This window comes from Micropterus salmoides, unplaced genomic scaffold (assembly GCF_014851395.1).
Source record: "Micropterus salmoides isolate LMB-PRFRI ecotype aquatic unplaced genomic scaffold, ASM1485139v1 Ms_hic_scaffold_6, whole genome shotgun sequence".
In the NCBI taxonomy this organism is placed as follows: Eukaryota; Metazoa; Chordata; class Actinopteri; order Centrarchiformes; family Centrarchidae; genus Micropterus; species Micropterus salmoides.
This window is the reverse complement of record NW_024044348.1, coordinates 26,177,460-26,203,112: the sequence shown is the minus strand read 5'-3', so window position 1 is coordinate 26,203,112 and position 25,653 is coordinate 26,177,460. Positions and strand designations below refer to the sequence as shown.

Here is a 25,653-nt window from a genome sequence, read left to right as displayed (position 1 = left end):
CTTGTGTGCGTCGAGGTCCACTGCATTCCACATAACACACGAGTCGTCAGACAGGATGATGAAGGGCCAGACGTCATCTGCAGGGCCCCCTCCCTCCAAACGCCGACTGCGCTCCAGCTCCAAGTTGTGATATGAAAGCTCTTTAATCAGGAAGTGAGCAGCACCTGCAAGACAATGGGAATGGTATGATCGTGCTGTATGTGTCAGTGTAACTGCTAAACAGGCCTGCGTTAAAGATCTATGGAATTATGGAATCCCTACATATCTAACCCTAGTAGCAGTAACAAACCTATTCCAGCTCCATTGAAGACAGTGGGCAGTACCAGCATTATGTGGTTGGGCCAGTACTTCTTATATACAGCCATCTCGTACTCCTTGACCACCAGAATATGTAGGTGTGAGGCTCCATCCATAGCATGATACAGGTTAAACAGACCATGCTCATGACGGCCAGTGGTTGGGGTGAAGATTGGACTCTTGATGCAGTCTGGGCTCTGAGGAAGTGGACAAAAAAAATCAAACCGAATTCATACTTTAAAGTGTGGCTCATGACAAAATGATGCAAAATATTAATAACTTTATTGCAGACACAGGTCCATATAACACATCATACAGTACACAATACAAGGAAATACATAAATATAAAAAGTACAAAACAATACATACATACATTTAGATGTTTCAACACAATCTCCAAAAGGTAGAAGGGAAGAAAAAAGTAATGAACCACTGTCATCAATGGCAACAGACTTTTACATTACTAAATTTTGATTACAAAAGGCTGTCCTAATTTCAATATAAGCCATAATCCAGCCTGTAGCGCCACCTAGTGGAGCTCAAAGGTGTTGCACTGTGGTCATCCCTGCAAATCACCACTTTAATAAATTGGTAATGTGCAGAGGGATATGAGTCTGTACCTACGAGGGATTGTCTGTAAGGGTTCTCAGTCATCTAGGTCTTAGTTATCCAAGGAAGGTTAAAATCAAGGGCAACTGGACTAGTTTCAAGATACGCTAAAATGTTTCACCTCTCATCTGAGAGGGGTTAAGAGTAGATGTGTTTTCGTTAAGGAGGGATTAACTAAAACATATAATGTGACAACAGGAAATGAATATTTCATAATATCAGTGTTCATGTGAAACTTGGCTCAATGGGTGATGCAGATCACCTTCTAATTAAAATGTTTGTTTTTATTAATTTTGATCATTTATATACCTGTGAGATTGGCAGTAACATAAACATTTCGGCACATTTACTATCAAGGGTGACATGACCGATGTTCACAAAATGATACCCTCACTAACGGCTGTGATCTTCAGCATAAGGTGTCAATAGACTCCACCAGAAGTACTGGATAGTCAAACAGACTAAGACCCCCCACCCCAATTTGAGATAATTAAATCAGGGTTCACTAAGAAAAAAACATACCCAATCTGAGGTGAGAGGCAGCCGCATGCTCTCCAGCTGGCCTCCTGGTTGGCTGAAGCTGAAGTAGTGTTCTTTAGACTTTGGGATGATGAAGTAGAGCTGGATATCTTCCCCAAGCAGTAGATGAGTGAATGTGAAGGCATGCAGTGTTGACTCATACACCTGAATATAAGATTAGAGAGGGCATCCAGCATTACCTGTGGCATTTACACTTCAAAAGCAGTGTGTGTCATTTATCAGATTATAGGTTTGTTCTGCTAACCTGGTATCTTGGGTTGAAGCCCAGATACTGATGACACTGTTCACAGTGATGGTAGGTGTTGTAGGCTGCATATTTAGACAGCTTGATCCTAGATGTCCGCCTACGTAGGTACACATCCTCCTGGCGCATAGGGTTTCCTTGGAAAGACAACGGAGACAAAAACAAATTAGGACATTTTAGTACAGACAAATATTGATGTAGGTGTGTGCTACTGACCTGACTTTTGTACGTGTTTTTCTGACAGTGCCTACCTTCAGTGCTTGGTATATCTCCAGGGCTATAGACAGAGCTGATGTCGTCATATTTGGGGTCATGGAGGGCGTAGTCAAAGGGCATTGTCCTTATAATGTCTGGGTTGGGCCAGGGAGCATTGGGTGGGTGGTACTGCAGCCCTTCTGCCTGGGCACCTAAACACACAACATATTAAGTGTATGCATTACCCATGAGTTTATAACAGGGTGAATATTGAAGATTAGAATCTATTCTTGACACATCCTGACAAAATCCTAATCCTCACTGCAATAACAGCAAAACAAACAAAAAGAAAAGGGCTAGGGAAACAGTAGACATATAGGAAATGAATAGGAGTAAGGTCTTTAGAAAGCCTAGTCTCTGTAATTTACATAATGTAGGTGACTACTGCTGCAAATATACTGACTGTAGTTGATGTCTTCTTCATCGTAGATATCCACCTCCATCAGCCTGATCAGCATCCGAGACAGAATACCCAGGAAGTGTAAGTACGCTCCTGTCTTACCCACCTGACGGTGGAAAGAAAAAAAGTGAAATTAGTTTAAATATTAAGCATAGCACAAGCCTGAGTTTGAATAAAATCAAATATTTAGACAGAAAGTACCTGTGGGGGTCCACTGAGCAGCAGCCTGCGAGGGTGAAAGTTGTCACTTCGTCCTTCAGTGCGATTGCTGCTGTCCATGTGGTAAGAGCGGGGGACTGTCCACTGGCGATAGTACAATGACTGCTCTGTACATGTCATCATCTTACTCAGCAAGGGCCTGCACACAAAAGACATAGATCATACTGTAAGTACATTTCTCCCAGTGAGACTTCCAGCATCTAATCTTTCCAGGACACACTGAAAACTACAGTCCCCTCCAAAAGTATTGGAATGGTAAGGCAAATTCCTTTGTTTTTATTGTTCACTGAAGACATTTGGGTTTAAGATCAAAAGATGAGTATGAGACAAGTTAGGACATATCACCGTTTGTATTAGACCTCAGCATTCTTAGGTGAGCAAAAGTAATGGAACAAATAATCTTAAAGTAAATAAGATTTAATATTTGGTGGCTTAACCCTTGCTTGCAATAACTGCCTCAAGCCTGCGACACATTGACATCACCAAACTGTTGCATTCTTCATTTGTGATGCTATTCCAGGCTTTTACCGCAGCTTCTTTCAGTTCTTGTTTGTTTCGGGGTGTTTCTCCCTTCAGTCTCCTCTTAAGGAGGTGAAATGCATGCTCTCTGGGTTAAGGCCAGGTCATTGACTTGGCCAGTCTACACTTTTTCCCCCTGATGAAGTCCTTTGTTTTGTTGGCAGTGTGCTTTGGCTCATTGTCCTGCTGCATGATAAACTTCCTCCCGATTAGTTTCAATGCATTTCTCCGTAAATTGGCAGACAAAATGTTTCTGTCCACTTCTGAATTCATTCTGCTGCTACCATCATCAGTTACATCATCAATAAATATTAACGAGCCTGTTCCAGAAGCAGCCATGCACGCCCAAGCCATGACATCACCTCCTACATGCTTCACAGATGACCTTGTATGCTTCGGATCATAAGCAGTTCCTTTCTTTCTCCACACTTTGTTAGAAATTAATCTTGGTCTCATCAGTCCAATAGATTGTGTTGCAGACCTTTTGCAGCTCATCTCTGTACTTCTTTGCAAATTTCAATCTGGCCTTCCGATTCTTCCTGCTGATGAGTGGTTTGCATCTTGTGGTGTGGCCTCTATATTTCTGCTCTCTGAGTCTTCTTCCAACAGAGGATTGTGACACCTTCACCCCTGCACTGTGGAGGTCACCGGTGAAATCACTTACTGATGTTTTTGGGGTTTTCTTCACAGCTCTCGCAATATTTCTGTCATCAACTACTGTTGTTTTCCTTGGCCGACCTGTTGGATGTCTGTTGCTCAGTACACCAGTAGTTTCTTTCTTTTTCAGGACATTCCAAATTGTTGTGCTTGCTTTGCCCAATGTTTGTCCAATGGCTCTGGTCGATTTTCCTTCTTGTCTCACTTTGACAATGACTTGCTTTTCTCCCATAGACAGCTCTCTGGTCTCCATGTTGGTTTATCCTCTTTAACAGGAAATGCAGTCTTTATAGGTTTGAACCAAGGAGGAAAACTTAGACTAGTCATGCAGAGCTATTTAATGTTTGGACAATCAACCTAAAAGGCAACAACTGGGCAACAAGAAACATCTGTCAGTCACATGTTCCAATAGTTTTGCTCACTTGAAAAATGGGTGGGTTCAAACAAAGGGTGGTATGTCCTGAGTTGTTTAACATATCTAGATGTGAATACAAGGAAATGAGAGCTGAAATTCTGAACTCTCATACTCATCTTTTGATCTTAAACCCAAATGTCTTCAGAGAACAACTAAAACAAAGTAATTTGCCTTACCGTTCCAATACTTTTGGAGGGGACTGTACATGACAGAACAATACTACATACTGTGTGTTCTGATTTTTATAGAATAATGGAGTGCCTCACAGAAAAGACAGGATTAACTAATTCAGCCCCTAAGTCTTCTGTCCAGAGTTTGATTCCCGTGATACTATACTCATTGAACCCTCATGACCTTTCAGTTCAAAACATTAATGCCCACTGAGCCAATCCACAACTTAAACAGTTAGATTAAACCTTTGGTGGTCTGTCTACATTAATGCAAATTACCATACCCTTGCAATGAAAGGTACAGTAGGGAGACCATCAGACCACCACATTGTTTTAGGTTTCAGCTGTATACACTGGACGTTCTGTGAGAAAAGGACCACAATAATAAAAAATGTATCAAATCTATCGATATACAGTATATTTTGCTGTATGTGTAAAAATACCTTTTCATCATAATAACAGTTCACGAAAGTTCTAGATAGTGTTATATCTATAATATCATACTATAGGTTCAGTTTTACCTGAAGCTGCTTGCCCATGCGACAGACATGTGTGGCAGGAATGAAGTACATCGTGGAAGCCCGCTGCTGTCACCGGCTGTGATAACATCATAGAGGGCACGGGGGAGGAGCACAGAAGGCGGGCGACTCACTCCCCTTGCCCAGGAGCAGCTCAGATGGGGAGAGGAGGCTTGAGGGGACAAGGAGCCAGAGGAGGTGGATTTGGAGTGTTGGCGATGAGACTGGGCAGGGGGCGGTTGAGGCTGGGGTATTTGCATCTGGGAGAGGGACTGGTGCTGAGGAGGCATTTGAGTGTAAGGCTGGGAACTTGTTTGAGATAATGGCTGATTTTGACTCTGAATTTGGGATTGTGGCTGCAGCTGAGAGACTGGTTGGGTTTGGTGCTGTAGTGCAGATTGAGGATGAGGAAAAGATTGAGACGGTGTTGGAAGTTGAGTCTGTGATTGTGAGGGAGATTGTATGGTGTCCATGGTCCCTTTCTGAACATTTGGAGAGGTGGTGCTTTGGGCAGGGAAGGGATCTAAAGTGCCAGTGTCTGGGCATGACTGGAGCTGCTGGCTGGATGACAGAGGGGAGTCCCCTGGAAATGGAAGGAGGAAAAAAAAAGTAAGAAGAAAACAATAAATTAGCCACCAAATCAGATGAGCTATCCCTTCAAACAGCAAATGAACATTTCACAAATATTAAAATCTCAATACTTTATGTGCATCTCATCTCACCGTTCTCCTGTCCCTCCTCCTCCTCATTGTCAGTACTGCTGAGTTTCTCTGCGTCACTCTCCAGCACGTCACTTCCTGGTCCAGGGTTGTGTGGGGGTCGTGACTCAGCCCTCACTAGATAAGCCGCCAGCCCTAGCTCTTGCTCAAGTGTGGTTCGCTGAAGGTAGGAGCAGCTTATCACTCTAAGATCACAGTACTTCACTGACCTGTGGGCAGAATTAGTTCACTGTTTAAACTCCAGATTACATTTACTATAACTTCTGTGGCTTTCCTGCAAGACACTATGGTTTACAATTTTTACCAAGTAGTGGAGACTTGATCATTCTTGACAGTGTGTGTACCTGGGCAATGATTCTCCCAGTGGCTCAGCTCCTGACAGGATAAGGATGCAGGGAAGAGCCTCCAGCTCCAGGTAGGTCTGAGGAACCCAGTCAGCATCCTGGATCTTCAGCCATGTCTGCAGGACATACACACACAAACACATACTTATTTCTCTACTCGTGAGCTCTAACCATATTAATGGTAAGGATTCCCACCCTGTATTTCATAATATTATGAACTACTAGCCCACCTTGATCTGGTCAGTGAAGCTCTGTCCAATATTCAGAGCTTGGTTTGGATTCCCCAGTATGATTTCAAAACTCTCCTCCAGACCCAGCTGCCTCCTCACTCTGGATAGCCGTCGGTGGGCCCATGCTGCCAGAGCCAAAGAGGGGATCCTCAGCAGGACCATGTGACCATGGTGGGCGGGACATTGCTGGGCAGCAGTGAGCAGTGATTGTACAATCTCCAGCGTCTCCACAGAGGTGTGTTTGTGGAGATTGTGGGAGCTGCAGATTCTGCCAGATGCAGCCATCAGAGCTACGCAGTAGTGCTGGATCAAAATTGTAGTCCGGATCACGGCACTGTGCAGCTTAGGGAACCTGGGAGAGACAGAGAGATTGTGAGGGCCTTTTGCTCTATTTTATGTGTAGGCCTGCAAGTAATTCAAACTTTTTTATGAAGTGTTTGTGATTAAGCATGTGTTCGATTGTGCTACCTTTCCTCCAGGGCAGATGCCATGCTTTCAAAGGAGGAATCATAACGCATCAGAGGCAGGCTGCTTCCTGAACGGGTCGACTCTAAAAGCTCTGACACACCAAAATAACGAGTCCTCTCGTGATACAGGTCAACATCCTACACACACAAGCAAAGAATGTTATGGATGCCCGCACACTCACAAGTGTAAACTCCCAATCAATCATGTCTGTTAACTTCTAGATATGTGCCACTTGTGCATTTGGTACACACTCTATATTTAACAGACACAGACTTTCGTCTTACATTACTGAATGCAGAGGGCCAGTGGATCTCGTTGTAGGGGCTGATACGAGTATACTGTGTCTGCAGAGCAAAGGGGAAGGAGGTGACGTGGAGAATTAGGATGTTCGGAGCATCTCTGACCTGACGGGAGTTTAACAGCTGGTCCACCAGACCCAAACCACTGTCTGAGCTACTGCAGGATGCACTGAACGAGCGGGAGACACAAAGACAGAGACTCAGAGAAAGAGAAAACACACTTGATTGCTTTTTGATTGATTTGTTGATGCTCTCGTTGTGCCTGGCTGTTGCATTGATGGAACAATAAGAATTGAACACGGTAATCATTCTGCATCACTTCTGATCTCACACACACACACACACACACACACACACACACACACACACCTGTTGATGTCCCAGTGAGCATGGTCATGGACAAGGATGTAGAGTGTGTAGGAGTTGCTGTGTGCTTCCTGGATGAGGCCGTCAATTCGTGCCTGAGCGCTCTGATCCATCTTGACCACATAATGCTCAGAATCCCGTTGAGACACACACTCCTGTTCTAAACCCCCAAGCTCCTGAAGGACACCTGAGATACACAGACAAAGAGAAAGAGGGTGGTACAGGTCAACATAAAAACACATCATGTTACAAAATAAAATGATGATTCTTTTCTCTCCTTTCAAAGACAAGAATGAATAAAGGCAACTGCTGACAAAGAAAGAGCCATGTAACAAACCAGAGCTCCAGAGGTGGAGAACGGTCTGCTGAAATGTGACCTCGGAGGGTGGGACCAGGATAAGGAAGCTGACCCTGTCAAAGGAACCCAGGTCCAGGTTCTGTGTGCTGGAGTCTGCTATGGCACAAACATGGGACAGCAGCTTTCTGGCCACTGCCAGCTGGATGGGACGTACCTCACGCCACTCTACAGAGTACTCTATAAATGAAATGGAAGAGTTGCATCAGCAAGTAGTCAAAAGGCAAATCGAAGACAAATACAAAATAAGTAACAAATGGAGTGTTATAAACTGAAACTTATGATAATAGCTAATATGTGAAGCTTAAGACTATGAAATAGTATGGATTAATACTGTGGGAAAGCTGTGGGAGAACAGTAAATCATCTCATCTAAGCACTCTTTCAAATAGCATTTTCACACTGTGGTGAGACACAGAAATGTGCAGTGTCCACCTCAACTTGTCTGTGTCTTACCTGAACAGGTGTCTTTGGGACTTGAAGCTCCCCCTTTAGGGCTGGGTGAGTCTTTTGAACACTGTCTGTGTGAATTCTTTGGACTGTGTGTGTCTTTGGGACTGTGTGTGGTTTTGAGACTCCTCTCTTCAGCTGATTCCTGACTACTGGATAAGGGAGATTGCTCATTGCTGTCCACAGTGGCACTATCCAGCAGGGAATCCAAATCGCCATCTGAGGAACAGAGAGGCACACCTCATGTTGGTCAATTATGAAAACACACATTAATATCCCTGTACTGTACCCACAAATGCAATGTAGCGCGTAAAAAAAGGTGGACACACCTTGTCCGAGGGAATTGCAGTAGTGGATGAGTTCCTGGGCAACACCAGTGGAGAGCTGGTGGTTGATTTCTTTCAGACCCTCATTTGGAGAATACATACTCTCTGCCAAGGCACGACACTGGTGTTTACCTGTAACACACACAAAAATACACTGAATTGAAATCTGCTTTAGTCTTTTTGTTTAATTTTAAGGATAGCTTTACATCAGTCATACATACACATGCATACAAAAACACAGCTCCCACCTGTGACTACCACACAGGACTGTGTTTCCTGTCCCGGCGCAGTGACAATAATGACCACATAGTTTGTGTTTTCAAGCCGTCCTTCCATTAACCTGCTGAACGTTTGCTGCATGCCTTGAGCTAAAGATCCGATCTGCTCCCCTAACACCACCACGCCCTCTCCACAGGACGACGCAGCCAGCTGGGCGAGCCAGGGGAGCTGGCTGGGGATCAGCGGTTGTTGGCTCTGGGGAGGTAAGGAGAAATGCTGGGGGAGCCCCGGCAAGGTGGATGGCGTCTGGAGACAGAGAAGAATTCATTTATTCTCATTCTGTCTTCTGGACAGCATGTTAAGCCTGACGTGACAGAATAATGTTTTCTGTGGTGTTAAAACAGCGGGAGCCTTACATAAATCATAAACATCTTTAAGGTCTCCCAAATGCCTAGACGATAAATTTTACTTGTAAATATTCTAGCATATTTGAATGCTTAATTGTCTGTATTTAGTCATTTTTCCTCAAACGTAACATTTCACAATAGGACACTTCTCTGACACACCATCTCACCTCTATGCCATAGTGCCTCCCTTGCGTGGCAGGTGTTTGGGGCTGCTGATACTGTCTGATCTCGCTGAGGTGGGACTCCCTCCATGACCTCATGAATATCTGCTCCAAGTCCTCTATCAGTGGTACCTGGTCAGGGCCTTGGAGGAATATAGGTTGGAGACAAAGAAAATAGTAAGTGTGGTGAAGACAAATTAGTCGTTTTATAGAATATGTTTTATTAATAGATTAATTAAGTGTTATGCTGTCTTCCTCCTAGTGGCCATTATGAGGCACAGCAATGATATCATAAAAGATCAACCACTTGCCTCCTCTCTGAGGCCCTACTGAACTGTGTATGATTACAGTCTTTATTCTGGAAGAAGGTTTCACACTGACCTAGCTGAACAAGGTAGTAGACTGTAAGTAGAATCTGCATCTCAGTTGACAATGGCTGAATGGGTGATGGTCCATAGTGCTGGTAGACTCTGGGGAGTGTCTGAGAGCTCATGTAACAACTCTGGAGTAGAGAACTGACAAGCACTTCACTGACATTGCCAGTCAGCTGAGGGAGTGGGCCATGACCTGTGTCAATGACAGGAAGACAGATCAAATACATGAACACAGTGACGTGGCGATCAGGCTCAAAAAGTAGCACTCCAAACTGAAACCCTGTCATCTGCTGTTTTTATGTTATGAGAAGAACATATTTGATCATGACCTATGTAAGAGTTTATTTTGTTGTTCACAGGTGAATTGTGTTGGGTCGGTCACTATGACACAAATGACAAGAAAGATTGGTTGGGTAATGGCAAGATGATGAATTAGAACAAAACAGAAAGAAAAAGAGAATTAGGAAGTAGTTGAGGGCATATAATATGCATAGGGAAGGTGGATGAGTTGACAGGTGATACAAAGGGGTGAAAAGGGTGGAGGGGGAGGGATGAGGGGAAGGCAAAAACGCTGAGAAACAGCCTCGGGTGTTGGCTGACCTCTAACCTGTGAGGAGAGGCGAGCTAAAATGGCCATCTGTTGAGCGGTTACTGAAAACCTCACATTTTCACCTGCTTGAGAAAGTCCAGTACTGACAGCTGGGTGGAAAATGATCAGCAAACTAGTCAATAATGACTTTGAATGATACAAATACTCTAAACTGTAGTCTATGACAGCATTTACTGTAGATGTGGCAGTGTATGTGTGTTTGTGTGGCCGCTGAAGAAAAACAAAGAAAGTGTGTTCTATCATAATAAATCACTGATATAATTGGTCATCTGACCTTTAAAGATGACAGGTTGCAGTCTGCAGGTGTGTAGCAGCTGATCAGGGATTGTTACAGACTGCCCTGGGGCAGAAAGCAGGGTTAAGGACCCCTGCGATGAACTCAGCGGGGCTGCAGACTCTGGAGAAAGTACAGAAATACATTTACATTTGCACACAGACAAAGAAACACTTCAAGCAACAGATACAGCACTGAATAAATGTCTCCAACCACATCATTTTCTCTAATGTTTCTCCCTTTATCTTCTCTGACTGTCTCTTCTCCTCTTTTTACCTGATCTGGCTCCATTTGTGTTGCCAGAGGACACAGATAATGTTGATAAGGCTGATGAAGACGGCGGTGTCTTCACAGTGCTCTCTGGCAGATTGTTAGCAGATGACTCTGGCGACCAGCCCTTGTGCCTCTTTTTTGGGGGTCCAGCATTTGCATGGGGCCCTGCAGGATAAAATATAGGATCACATAGAGTAAAAGCTTACAAGTTTGTAGTTTATACTTTAAAATACTACTAATACTACTAATAATAATTAATAACTGAGCTTGCCCCTGATATAATTTTTCTCCCATTTTTCCTTTTTTAAGAATATAAATATATTTCAAATATTTTATTCGATACATTAATAAAAATGTTTTTCTCCTATTTAACAATTTTTCAGTTTTTCCCCCAGCTATGGGATGTTCATAAACATTTTATCCTGTTCTAATATGGGGCATTGCAATTTCATTTGTTGAGTTAATTTTTTTCTTTTGTTATTGTCACATTTTTCCACATTTCAGTTTGCTTTATGGTGCTTTCAGACCAAAAGCGAAGCGAGCGTTCGGGGCGGTGAGTTTACATATAAAGTCAATGCAAAGACGCGTAGAGCCACGATTTCCTGTCGGGCGGCGCGAAGGGGGCGGGGCCGGCGAAGCAAAGGCAACGTGAAGGAATTCGTGTGAGTTGAATATTTTCAACTCACAGGGAGCAGCGCTGCAACCACTGGACAAATAAACACCCGTAGTCGGTCGGATTCTGCTCTGACAACTACGGCGTTTACTTGCGGGAGGAGCTCGGAGTTAACTGCTTTTATTAAATTAGCTTTTCACTTTAGTTTTTGGGGTTTCAACGTTGATTTATCTTCACTGGAGCTTCTCAGCAGCTAGTTTCCGTGCACAGTGATCCATTCCGTGATCCAGTGTTGTTGTTAGCGTCGTTAGCTCTGTCGGACTACAACTTCATATTTAGATAAAAAACGGACAAAACTGGATATTACTTGGAGAAAAGAAAGCGAGGAGGTTGAACTACCTGGTGAGTTCAGAAAACATGTGTCTGTAACTTTATTCCAGCTATCACTGTACTTTACTGTGACCCATAGCCCTGATCGATCCAAACTCCATTCAGAAAACAAACATTTTAGAAGTTGTTGTCCTGCTGTCTTCCTGACAGACCTGACAAAGCACGAATTCATATGTTTAACAAATCTGCATCATGTTGTAGTTATTTCGCCATCAGTTTAATCTGTGTATTGCTATTTAATCACAGCAAAATGTTTACTTTGGGTTCATACATTGTTGTAGTAATGGCGAGTTGTGTTTATTCATGTTATCGTGTTAAAATCGCCTTCTCGCGTTGTGTGTGAAGCAGCGAATGTACTCACGCAGGGAAAGCGTTGCAAGGCGAAAATTCGCGGTTGGTCTGAAAGCACCATTTGGAATGATTGCCTTCATAGCAGAATGGTGATTTTTCTAATTCGAATAACCCACAAATCAACAAAACATATGCAAATAAACATAAGTTAAAGCTGCAAGCAGTGTTGAGTGGGCCCTCGCCCCCATGCGTGCCTCGGGTGCAGCGACAGCTGGGCCTTTTCATTGCACGCCAGCTAACACAGTTCTGGAGTTAACAATGCACAAATCACACAGGTGACATGTTGAAACTATCTCACAAAGTTTGGTTGAGGTGTCGATTATTTATTATATTTAAAGTGGCTGGTTTAGGGTATAGCTCTCAAAAACAGCTTCCTGTTTTGTTGCGAATAATTACTCACCAAGGCAACAGCATTTGACAAGAACTTTGAAATGGGTTTGGTCAACCTGCTATGAGGAGCACATATGCTTCACTATGGACATTTTGTTCCTATGGTGCTATGTGGTGTAAAAATATAAATGAAGAAATGAAGTTTGAAACATGTTCTTTCCGGATGCCACTATATGGCACTCTCAATATGACAGGATATTGACATGTAAGTCTCTAAGAGGTTTACTTGTGAATTTTGGGACAGATCTGACCATGTCTAGTCCATTTACATGCTACTTCCTTTTTCATGGTAAAACACACACCACGCTATGGACATGCCGTTTGAGTAATCCAAAAAAGCTTCGCAATTTAACATGGCAAGACTCTTAAGATTGAGCTCCCCACATCTGAAGTCGATTGGGTTAAAGCTCTAAGAGGAGTTTGTTAAAGTACAGAGAGTGTAAACGGGATAAAATTTAGAAAATAATTCAAAATGGCCGACTTCCTGTTGGGTTTAGGGCCCCTAGAGACTTATTTTTAAGTCTAGAGATGATACATCAGTCTCTTGCATTTTGTACAGCAAGGTAAAATGTACGGCAGGGCTGCTTCGTTGAAATTTTGTAGGGGGCGCTATTGAGCCAGTTTTTGACAACCACGCCCCCAAACCATATCAACCAATACAAAATAACCCCTCTGAGGAGCATGAGGATTTGACTATCCCTAGCCACATGACAGCTTAAAAGCTATAGAGGCAACGTGCAACCCTCAATCTTAAAAATTACATAAAATCTAAACACTACCTAAAAAAAAAACTAGTTTTGTGGCTCTTTGAGCATCCTAAAGGCCTCAAATATCTGTTTAAAAATTGAAATTGACGCAGGAAATGCAACATGGCTGACTTCCTGTTAAGCAAAATCTCATAGAAGAAACATAAATGTGTTCTTTGTAATAACAGCAATAATCCCACCAAATCTCATGACTATCAAAGAAACTTTGTCCAAAACATAGTGTTTGTTTAGGGGTGCTATTGAGTCCCCTGGCCATAACTGACCTCAATCACTGCAGAAAATGCCCCACCAGACCTGAGGTCTGTGCAAATTTTCATGAGGAATCGAGTATCTAAGACTATGAGTTTCTGGGGAGAAAAAAAAAATCTGATCTGAGCTAAAACAATAGCTTCCTTGCACTTTTGTGCTCAGGCCCTAATAATGTTTCAGGATGGACCTCTGTTGATACAGTAATGGACGGTTGCTTTCTAGTCATTCATTAACATGTCACTTCCTCAGCAGTAACAGCGAGACACATAAAAGGTCCACTTGCTAAAAGGGCCATGAAAAAAAAAACCTACTTCAACAGGAAGGAAGCTTTTCATTCAGCGAGAAAGCAGGAAAAAAAAGACGAGACAGAGAGGGAATTTTACAACCATGGTTAACAGAGGTGCCAGACAGAAGGAGAGGGAGGGAGAGAGTCAGAAAGACAAAGGACAACCCCCAACACACAATGCAGCTGGCTGTGTCCTGTATAGCAGGGGTGTTATGCACACACATGCACACACAAACACACACAGGTCTGCTGGTGGTAGGAGCTCTCCCTTTCAGGGATGTGAAGAAACCCAGGAGAGGGGCTTAATGACAACAAACACAAACTGACTATGTTTACATGCACACAAGAAACCAGATAATCCATACATTAGATGAGCAGCAACACGTTACATAAAGTCTGCTAACTTTAAACACCAATTTACATGAAAGGGGCTTGGGTTTCTCATTTAAACAATGTTTCAGCAAGCAGGATACTCCACAAAGCCAGGAATAATATGACTGCAGATGCGTGTAAATGCAGTGAATGATTCCTCCTTTCACTCTCTCTGCAGGTATATGGGGCTTTATTTTTTTTATTTCAGCCAGTGGCGTTAAGAAACGTTAGGCCTAGGCTATATGCTTTGTAACAACCACACTCCTTGCTGCTGTTATGAATATGATGTTAGTTAAAAAGTTGTGAGAGAGGCTTTGTTTGGGGGTGAAGGGGGCTGGTAGTGAAAGCAGTGTTTCCCATAATTAGCCTATAATTTGGATAATTATCAACGCGGACCACCACATATTGATTTAATTTATTTTACTAGGTGCATTTAAAATCATTTATAGTAATAGTAGTAATATAGTAACGTAACTAGTTACTTTTATCACCAGTAATTAGTAAAGTAATATCATTACTTTTTAAAGGAGTAATAAGTAACTAGTAATATATTCGATTTCTGAGTAACTTGCCCAACACTGGTATTTAACCTAAAACATCACAGAAACACTAAAATACAGTGATTAACATAGGTGGATAACATTCTGATAAATCAAAAAAATGGTCAACAACAATCCCTCCAAAGATGAGTTCAACTGTCACGTAAACAACTTCATCTTTTCTCATTCACTTCTCACTCACGTTGTAATTACAATTAAGCATAACTTGAATAACATAAAGAAACCAAATGTGCCAGTCTTTCAAATTCCATGTTATACATACACGTCCTGGATATTAACTGGATTATAGAGATGAAGTCTCCAGCGACAGTACCTGAAGCTGAGGGTCTCCCAGGCCCTGACTGATTTACAGGTGGCTGAGCGGTGGAGGGAACAGCATGGTTGCCATTTGTCAACGAATGAGGGGTGTCAGTTATTTGTGGCAGGCCAACTGAGTCCACATGTGATCCAGCTGTTTACAGATGACAGAAATGATTTCATTGAAAAATATTTCTGTGACTTACTACTTATTGCCTTCTCTCTCCGTTACCACTGGTTCAAGAAAGATACAGGTGGCTGTCAACAACTGTTTGCACTGCTATTAATGTTTAAACTAGAGTAAAAAATACTTCTTTGGGCCTCAGAATGTGAAGAAATAACCAAGACAACAGAACATTTTTCAACAAGAACCCAGGTATTAATGTGGTATTTTTCCAGTGTGTCTACATTTCTGTGTGTTACCAGTTTAGCTTTTGGTGTGTGTTACCTGTGTAGCTGCCAGGTGTGTGTGATGGTTGAGTCAGTGCCATGTTTGATGGCTGTTCATCGGATGTCACATGGCCTTCTGAGAGGCTGGACCCCATCTGTCTCATCCTGCCATCTGAAAGACACAGACAAACTAAATATTTTGATATCCAGGGAGACAGTAACTTGCGGGGCAATCATATGTGAGAGAGCTGGAGTAACAACAGAGGCTGTTGCAAGAAGAGCGTTTACTAACCTGTTAACTGAGTAAACTGAGTAAAGCCTGGAACCTATTCAGATTTAGAGCCATCATCTGATGTAAAAAGATCTGTTGAGCAAATCCATTTAAATAACTCAGTATAGCTGCTTCTTGAAAAAGGCTGGAATTAAAAATACTACACAACTCTGGGGTGTGAGCCGTAAATCAGATGGCTCTGCAGCCAGGAGGGGAGGAGAAACAAGGGAAAGTGAATGACTGGAATGGGAGGGATTTTAAAAATGACTGCATGTGGAAAATGGCTACTGTTACTGTTTCAATCTGCAGGAAACACAGTGTATGCCTCTCCTTTTGTCCTACTTCATACCTCTCTCATACCAAAGCAAAGATCCAATCAATCAAAATAGGTTATCCCACCTATGCCACTGATGGTGACCCTGCACTGGATTTAACTCAGCTCTGACACTGCTCGGCTTTTGGTTTAGTTTCATTAGTTTCTTTGATAACTGATGAAATGTGGATTGCTATATGGTTACTACAGTTTAGCATTTAGTAGACAGAGTTTGCACATCGTTGCTGCATGGCAACATACCCTTTTCGAGGATAGGGGCTGAATCTGACCAAACATACTGCATATTCCAGAAAACTTCAAAACAGCTTTAAAAAAGACGATCTAAAGAGATTACCTGACAGGTAGTATAATTTACATTTATTGTAACAAAACATGACTAGACATTATATTAAAACCCAAGCTCTTACTCATTTTACACAAAACCCTTAAGCTTCACTCTTTCCACAGAATTACAGTATTAAGAACCAAGCGGAAACAACAGGATAAGGTTAGAAACACTGAGAGAACACAATATCTACAGGGTTAGTGTCCTTTCCCACAGACCTTTTCACCAGGTGGTGTCCTCCAGCCTATGGCCTCTGTGTACACTATGTAGTCTCACCTTTCACCTGTTCCTAAGGCTTTAGTACCTATCCATCTGGTCAGACCCGTACACTCACAGCTTTCCGGTCAATACAAGTCAGAGTTTTAGACTTTTAAAGATAAAGGTCTCTATCCCAGCGCATGAACGGTTCATGTGAACTGTTGAGAGTAAACCCATATACCTCTCATATAAACCATTTTATTCGTGTTTTGTTTCACATTCATTACACATTCTTCTACAATGACTACATCTACATTAATTATTCAGAACAACATTGTTATATTCCAATTATGGCAATAAGGACAAAAAGGCAGAGTGTGATTAAGACCTGACTCTTCCCAGCACGCATGTACGTATGAAGGCCATTTCTATAGTCATCTGAAAGTGGCAATGTTTTTCATCTGCAGTCCGACCTAGTGCAACGTCAAAAAGTGATGCAAACACACACACACACACACACACACACACACACACACACACACACACACACACCACATACAAAGAGGTTGCCTTCATTAAATTAAAGACACACAGCACTGCTTTTAAAGTGCATGTGATTGGCCATAATTTTAAACAACCCCTGATAACATATGATAATCAATTTTTCCTTATCCCACCCTGTTTCTATATGTTCCCCAGGTGATGCATCTCTAGCCAAAATACACGAACAATTTAGTGTGCCCAGTACATGTTTTACTGTGTTGGTCCACCACAGCATAAAATAGGCCCACCACATTTTTGATAAGAAAAATGCACAGGCACAATGCTGTTGATCACATGCCTGTACAGTGTCCTCCAAATCCCCCAAAATTAGTGTTTGTACATCATTTTACATGAGTGACTAATAAGCTGCCAAAATACAACACATGTATCCATCTCTTACCGTGTCCCCTCCAGCAGATGGGAGCTCCTTTGACCAGCACGCCCTGATTGTTTCGGTACAGATGGTACTTCAAGTGCTTCTGTTTCTTAGGCTGGGTGCTGAGCTTCAGGTTAATGTGGTTGGAAAACTCTGTGAAATAGCGAAAGCCTTTCTCGCCACAGGCCATACAGTTCCCTGAGAAGCCTGGAGGAGCATGCATACAGCAAATGTATGATTACAACAGGCTGTGTTTTATGTATTCCTACAGTCATACGTAAAAATGTCACAAATGCGTTGGCATCAAGTATAAGGAGTGATAATATTTGCAGAGAGCTGGGGTTGCTTTTCTTTTTGTCTCCATTATAAATGCTAAGCTAGGCTTAACACGTACCATCTCCTCTGTACTTAATATGCTGACATTAGATACATTTTTTCATCTCAATCTTGGAAAGAAAGCTAATATTTCCCAAAATGGTGAACTATTCCTTCAAAAACCCACACTGTAAAAATTATCAAGGTGGTTCAACTTAAAAACTTAGGTTCAATTGCTGCCTTAAAAATGTGAGTAAACTCAACTTTAAGAAAAGCTTCCTTCTCTTGCTCCCATCCCTGCACTCTTGCCTCTTTTTTCAACTTACAACATAACATGTTCAATTCGCAAGTTCAATCAACACAACAAAAGTCTCAAATAGTCAACACAATGAATTAATGCAAGTTTAACTTTCTAAAACTCATACAGTTGAGTTCAAAATCCAAAACTTGTCAGAGCTGTCTGAGTTAAAAAGAAGAAGTAAGCTGACATAACTATATAGGTCTATGATTTTTTTCAAGGTGACATTTTGAATAGTTTTTCACTTTTCAACAAACAGTGATTATATTTTCATGTCTTCCCCGTGAGTCTCCTGCCTCACCCAGCAGTGCGTTGTGACCCCGTTCGTCCGGCAGGAAGCGGCGGTCCACTGCGCATACCAGCAGGGTCTCAGCGAGGGAGGGTGACTTCACCCCGACCAACATGAAACCAGGGGGCACATCCAAGGGATCTGATGCCAGCGAGGACAGACGCAGGTCCCTGCCTGCCTGACAGAAACCTGTGGTGAGGAAAAAACAGGACTGTTATTTTCACAAAATGAAGTGATAGCTTTTTTTACGTCATTTTTCAATTACTTTGTCTTATTCTAGCATAAATATGAATAATAGTAATTTACAGTGTGCAGACAGCAGGACCTGGATACCTTTCTGGTGCTTATTCACTCATATCTGTTGTTACTGAAGTTTCTAGGACAGGAAAATGACATGTTCTCTTCCCAACAACACAAAACCAACCACACTCACAAAACCACAGAACTAACCCTTGCAATTTATGTGATTACACATCCAGCAGAATGCACCACCAACCAAATTCCTCATATCTCTCCTTCATGTCTGTGTACAAACCATCTGTGGTGCAGCTTCCCTCAGGGGGGGGCTTCATCTGATAGGGTATTGGGCTGTTAGACTCCGAGCCATCTTCATCGTCCTCGTCATCATTCTCTGTATGGCCTGAACAAGAGTAACAAGCAGATACAGATGCAATAGAGATGTTAGGATTTACTATGGAGGAAATTAACTCACTATCACACCTTCTCTTTAGCATCTATGCAACCCACCATCATGTACCAAAGGCTGCTCTGTCTCGAGGTATAGTTGTGAGAAGACAGGTCGAGGCACTACGGTATTCGACCTCAGTGATGCCTCAATAGAGTTATGGAGGACCTCCTCAAAGCGTGTGGTCCGCAGCTGGCCCGCATAGGAGTTCCCCATTGGTGTCCTGCAAAAACACAACAGAAAGATATTTGGAAGCTGACATTTATTTATTTTTGTTTCCATTAACCATTCACAAAAACCCCAATGAGTTTTGTCTCCAGTTTTATCTTTACTACACTGAAGGTGTTGTGCTTTGTTGCTTTCAGGTGCTGAAAATACAAATTTACAAGCCGATCCATTATACTGTAAGATTTAGTGGGAAAGTCGTGTCCGTTTCAGCTTCAAAAAGAAACAAGAAAAACAGAATATATCCCATATAATAATATCTGACCAATTGGAGAAAGAAATGGAGTAGAAAAAAAACCATGAGAAAAACCAACAGGACTACGTATGTGATAAAAGGCTATAAAAGAATACATCTGCTGTTTACACCAGTTGAAATCAGAATAAATGCACTGCTTAATATTGTCCAAGCCACACACACACACACACACACACACACACACACACACACACACACACATACACATAAACAGTGGTTCATAGTGGATGGCATCTGTTCAACAGCATCAGCTGCACTGACAAAGTCAGGGCACCCTGACCTAGACGCTACTCCCTCCCTCTGTTTTTCTACTTTCTCTCTCTCTGCATCTCTCTCTCTCTGGTTTCCTCTCTAGTTCACCTCTCTCATCTGCTACTGAACAGATGACAAACATCCCAAGAAAGCTTAACATGCCCTTTTCTAAAATGTGCACAGAATATTGTTGTTGTATATAGTTACTGTATTCATGTTTTTATTTTATAGACATATTGTTCTTAAAGTGTGATGAAGAACAATAGAAAATCTAAACATTTTTGAACAATGCACTTTAAAGGAGTGCTGTATCATTTGTTTATGTGCACTCATGCAGGACACCTCACTAGTGATGATGAGATTTTCATAATGTCTGTGGAGTAATGCCTGTAACTGCTGCCATCCTCATTTTCAGAATTAGAACCATTGCTTGAACATGAATACAATGCTGAATGAATAAGGTTTCAGGGTAGAAGAAGACCACAACATGTGTTGTACTGCAAAGAAAAAGAAATGGGCCAGTGAGGAGGGAAATAACATGGTTGGATTGTAAACACAAAATAATTTCCCCTCCTCTAAACCTTTGACTGCCCATATGCTGGCTGCTATACACTTCAGGTTGTGTCTTACAGGTTAGCAGGACTACAACTCCCATCGGATTAAGGTGTTGTAACCAGTAGCATCCAGGCTAAGTCAAAGGCAATATTACAGCAGCACTTTGATTAGACTTTTTAAATATAAAACCACATACATGAATAAAAACAGCACTTTCTCTGTCTCCAAAGTGATGCATTATATCTCTAAAATAATTTAATTTGAAAGTTAATGGAAAACCTTTTTGCATCACCCTTCAGCAGGAAACATCTAAACATTAACCAATAATAATCTGCCTCACCAAAAATGAATCTCCATTTTCTAAGTGGCTTCTCAATTGTGCTGTACCCAGGCTATGTTCCACATGGAGTGCTTGCTTTTAATGTTTATCTGCCAATGCTTTTGATGAATGGGTTAAGACTGAATTATGTTGTAAAGCCCTGTGAAGTAGGTACACTGGCAAAAACTACAAAAAAAGACCAATATTGTGAAAACAAGATGATTTAATTTGTTTCACAGTTATACTGACACCACCCTGAGCTGCTCATCCAACCATAGGCTATTAGCAGAGCACATTAGAACTGAACAAGATTAAAGTGTAAACCTGCTCTACATGAAACGTGACCTGAGATAAATTCTGTTATGATTTGCATCCATTCTGCTAAGCAAAAGTATTCCCCTTTGTGATCTTGCAAAGTTGAGTTGAACATGACGCACACAGAACTTTGGATATTAATAGTTGTGGAATGTATTTACTTTTCTGACCCTTAGGGAATGTGCCTTGATCTCTATCTGCCAAAAAAAACTGAAAGCACAGCATCAGCTGCAGATTGTACCCGCTACACTGGTTGAGACTTTCTCTAGACGTCTGCCCTCTTATCAAATAAAAGTTCCACATGATGATGTAAACAGACCAAGCCCATTCTCCTCTTGAAATTCATGTTGGAGCCGAACACACGCACACAAACACTCTCTTCTCTCACTCCTCACCTCACCAGCCACCTTCTGCTTCTACACTTTCATATGTAAAGAAGCAGTGCAGACTTTTAAGGCTTTGCACCACTTTGTAGAGAGACAGGATGGAAGACAAAAAGCCCTGTCATAACACAGCCGGCAGTGAGAGGAAGTAATCACACCTTCTACCAAAGGGTGGACTGATCTTTTACAACCAGAGAGAAGAGACAGGGAGGGAAACAGGGAGAGAAGAGATGAAAGCAGAGAGGTGTATTCCACCTTTTATTGAATCCTGACCAAAATCCGAAACTGGTAACCAACTGGTAACCAAATAACCAAGTACTGAAGCTATTTCATATGTTTTTTTTGAGTGGTTACTAATGCTCTGGGAAAACACCTTATCTGCAAAATATTAGGCCAAAAAAAATGTGCAGTAAAATCTAAGGGCTGTCAGGAAGCACACAAAGGAACCTACTAGTGCTGTGATTTGTACTGTTCAGTCAAAATGTCCATTTTAATCTCTAGCTGCACACAAACTCTTGCAGTGCTACACAGATCCCACATTTATTTGTAAAGAGTCTGTGATCAACCCAAAGGACCTGCAGCACATAATAGAAGACATGTAGCAGAGATGCCAGAAATAAGCAGTAAAAAGTGTAAAACTCTTAAAGAGGCTTTGTTGATCTCTTCTCCTCCCATCTCCCCCTCCTTCCTCTCTCCCTCACTTGGAAGTGGGAGATCCTTTCATCTGCCCCCCCCCCCCCCTTCTTCTCTGTCTCTGTCTTTCTTTGACCCTGGGGAGAGAGACACTATTGTGGTGTTTTATGACCCCTTGGACCCCATTCCCACCACCACCACTATCAAACACACAACCTCACACACACACACACACACACACACACACACACACACACACACACACACACACACACACACACACACAAACTTGTAGTTAGGATCCCTTTAACTTCTGAGTCCCATGCAATAGCTGATGTACAAAAACGAACTAAAACAACACATTCATTTTAACCTACTATGATGAAGTAAAATTATTTGTAAGTGTCGTGTTATATTTTGTATTAAAGTCATATTCATATACTGATTAATGCCCCTACAAACACACATTACGTCCTGCTCCTTGCTAATATATGCAAACCCACATAAACACTCTCTGCTTTCAGGGCAAAGATGTATTACTTTGAGGGGTATCTCATGACTGCAAAGTCAAAGGTGAGTCCAGATAACAATGTTTCAGTAAGACTTTGATGTGGCCTATACCTCTAATACACACGCACACAAACATATGCGGATGCACACACACGCATTTGCACCTACACACATGCTCTCCCATGGGCTCAGGCTCAGTGGACACAAAGGGCTTGTCTTAAGGGGTGAAAGGTCATCCTGGGAGAGGTCAGATAAGAACCCCAGGCTCTTTCTCTGTTGGCCAGGCCCACATACCAGTCATACACACTCACAAACACATGCAGCATCCCTGCTATTCTTTTTTTTCTGTTCAGTCTGACAAGGGGGATTGCAATCTTCAGCCTCCACCGCACCCCACATTCAGTAGCTGATCATATTACACAGTCACACACATAGACGCACACACACACACACACACACACACACATGCAGACATGCACAGTTAAATGAATGCATGCATACAAATATGAGTAGTGATGTTTGTGTTTGTGGATGTGTGTGTGTGTGTGTGTGTGTGTGTGTGTGTGTGAGAGAGAGAGAGAGAGAGAGAGAGAGAGATGAGGCAGAGAAATGTCGAGTAGCGTCAGCTTGTCAGTGCAGCACCTCTTTCAGCCCTGAACATTAGAATTAAAAGAGAAAAACTTCAGGCTTTGCAGATGCTGAGTGATCACTGACCCACAGCAACATATGTAAAGGGATGTCAGTTGTACACACACACACACACACACACACCCTGTGGACCCTCAGATGGGCTCATCACTGACCAGTGACCCACATCAAATGCTCTCATTCACAGTATGCTCAACAGATACTGGATCAATGGCCAGCCAGCCAACTGGCCAACTGCTCAGGCAACCCCTCAGTCAGCCGTTCAACTACACATCCACACACTCGTCCACACATATAGACCTGGCCAGTCACTCAGATAACCTGTCAGCTCTGCCAAAACACAGAATTTCCAACTTCTTTCCTGTTTGCAACCTCCAACTAATAATTTACAAATAATGATTTTTCTTCTTATATGTAATATATACTAGGCCCTAAGTTTGCCATGTCAGTTTATCCAGCATGCGATAACAACACATGGAAAACATACAAACTACAGTGAGACAATGCAGGCAAATGCACAGACATGCTGTCAGTGTGTCTACATACTGCAGAGTTACTATCTTCTAGAGTTAGTGTTAAGAAATGGCTGGAAGGCCCTACAAAGCTGACTGAATATTCAGTGTCTGCTCTGCCTGTTGGTTCACTATCATGTTTAACGTCCTTGAGCAGTTTTTTTTCCTTCTGTTCTGTCTATCTTGCATAACTCCAGGGGAACATGTGTTGTCTACAGGCATGTGAATCTGGCTGGAAGTGTACCTGGTTTTAAGCCTTTCAGCTGCAGGAGGTGTCACAAACTTAAAGATCCACATTGTCACAAGTTACATCAAGCCATATTTGTGTCATTTAAGATGTTTTAAAACAGATATTAGCCACGGGAGATGTGGAAAGTTTACACATGCTACTAGGTATCAAATGTTATGAGCAGTTGACACAGACTTCCAGGTACACACAAGTGGGGCGACTGTGGCTAAGGAGGTAGAGTGGGTTGCCCGTTAATCGGATGGTTCAATCGGATGGTTCAGGCTGCATGTCAAAGTGTCCTTGGGCAAGATACTGAACCCCGAATTGCCCCTGGTGGCTGTTCCAGTGTATGAATGTGTGTGAATGGTGAATGCACAAGTAGTGTAAAAGCGCTATGAGTGGTCGAAAAGACTAGAAAGGCGCTATACAAATACGGAGCATTTACATTTACATGCACAAACTGTATCGATACACATATACAAACTGCACTAACTGTGTAAACACCATGGCCAATAAAACATGTTAATAAAACAATATTAAATGTATTATCTAGTTTAGAAATGTATTTACATTTAAATATCGTTTAATATCATATTTCTCTGTTGCACAGAGACACACAGTCCCCTATTCTGGTAGGCTACATCTTGTACTTCAGAGTTGTTAATAACACAGTGCAGCAAGACGTTTACCCAAAAATCATAAACCTTGTTACATAAAGGCAACAGGCACTGTAACATCTGTTAACATTTCTGTTAAAAGTTTTTAGTGGCAGCCATAACTGCTTGGCCCAAATATATTTTTTTCTGAATACGAAATTAATTTAGGAGCTGCAATTGGAATATTATTCAGTCCATATCTAAAATGTTTATATTACAAAATAACTACTAGACTAGACTAGGCACAGAAAAAAAGACCAGTGTACAGCATGGCATGGAGGAAACATCTATTGTTACTGGAAAAGTCACACATTGTAGCAATGGTACCCATAGGACAAGTTAAAAAGCGCTTGAGAAAATTAGAAAGGAATACAGGGGGGCATTTTGTGGATATAACGGGTTTACCACTAGATCCCCAAACTGCTCATGACATAGACAACTGCCCTTTAAAGTGTAATGAGTGTGACGATAAACATGAACAAAGTGTGAAAAGCGCATTTATAGCTACCACTATTTTTTCCAGCAAAATCACAGCACCACAGGTTAAACCCCTTCCTGTTTCCTAACAACATCAGCAACAACTGCTTCGCATCACCAAGAAGACAGGGAAGGTATCTTGATGTGCTCTACCTGCAGAAAGTAGGCTTCTACGGTAAAACCAAAAATGCGAAAACAACCGCTGAAAGGACTTACTTCTACAATCCAGAGGGGGAAGCCAAATAATTAGTCTTCATGAAGAGCCTGCAAGTTGAACCAACAACACGCTGTCACCATGTCTCCAGCGCGAGACCTACGGCGGGACTGGGTGTCGTTCGTGTCATCACCTCTGATCCTCTGCGACGAAAGGTCCCTCCCTCTTCCTCCACAAAAATGGTATGGTCCGATCTCACTCTTTTTTTCTCCACGTCCAACCCCCCCCCCCCCCAGCTTTTTTTTTTACCACCTAATGTAACCGGTTGTAACCCTACTCATTTCTCTTTTTAAATGTGATGTATTATATTTGTATATATGATGAACAGAACAGGCAACAAGTGAAAGGTGTCAAAGGCGTAAAAGTTTAGATACATCAGCTATTTATGCAAAATCAGACATCGCCTCGGAAAATAGCCAACATAACAAATAGTCAGCTGTAGTCGACGTGGTC

The 25,653-nt window shown here is 42.1% G+C and overlaps 1 protein-coding gene across 1 annotated transcript in view; it reads right to left on the bottom strand.

The window, feature by feature from the left end:
• greb1 (growth regulating estrogen receptor binding 1) overlaps positions 1–25,326 on the bottom strand; it is a 29,306-nt gene extending 3,980 nt beyond the window's left edge. The window contains exons 1-29 of the mRNA XM_038701879.1: positions 25,203–25,326; positions 19,079–19,239; positions 18,867–18,971; positions 18,344–18,520; positions 17,454–17,636; positions 15,441–15,554; positions 15,009–15,146; positions 10,721–10,882; positions 10,445–10,567; positions 9,568–9,753; positions 9,193–9,329; positions 8,648–8,924; positions 8,403–8,531; positions 8,080–8,292; positions 7,607–7,804; positions 7,273–7,456; positions 6,889–7,072; positions 6,605–6,741; positions 6,137–6,488; positions 5,907–6,022; positions 5,566–5,771; positions 4,847–5,426; positions 2,547–2,703; positions 2,349–2,451; positions 1,942–2,097; positions 1,691–1,827; positions 1,429–1,590; positions 290–494; positions 2–164 (exon numbers count right to left, since the gene is read on the bottom strand). Coding sequence (XP_038557807.1) covers positions 2–164; positions 290–494; positions 1,429–1,590; positions 1,691–1,827; positions 1,942–2,097; positions 2,349–2,451; positions 2,547–2,703; positions 4,847–5,426; positions 5,566–5,771; positions 5,907–6,022; positions 6,137–6,488; positions 6,605–6,741; positions 6,889–7,072; positions 7,273–7,456; positions 7,607–7,804; positions 8,080–8,292; positions 8,403–8,531; positions 8,648–8,924; positions 9,193–9,329; positions 9,568–9,753; positions 10,445–10,567; positions 10,721–10,882; positions 15,009–15,146; positions 15,441–15,554; positions 17,454–17,636; positions 18,344–18,520; positions 18,867–18,971; positions 19,079–19,232 — 5,138 coding nt within the window. The 5' untranslated portion in view covers positions 19,233–19,239; positions 25,203–25,326. The remainder of the gene's footprint in view (position 1; positions 165–289; positions 495–1,428; positions 1,591–1,690; positions 1,828–1,941; positions 2,098–2,348; positions 2,452–2,546; positions 2,704–4,846; positions 5,427–5,565; positions 5,772–5,906; positions 6,023–6,136; positions 6,489–6,604; positions 6,742–6,888; positions 7,073–7,272; positions 7,457–7,606; positions 7,805–8,079; positions 8,293–8,402; positions 8,532–8,647; positions 8,925–9,192; positions 9,330–9,567; positions 9,754–10,444; positions 10,568–10,720; positions 10,883–15,008; positions 15,147–15,440; positions 15,555–17,453; positions 17,637–18,343; positions 18,521–18,866; positions 18,972–19,078; positions 19,240–25,202) is intronic.
• Positions 25,327–25,653: the final 327 nt, after the last annotated feature.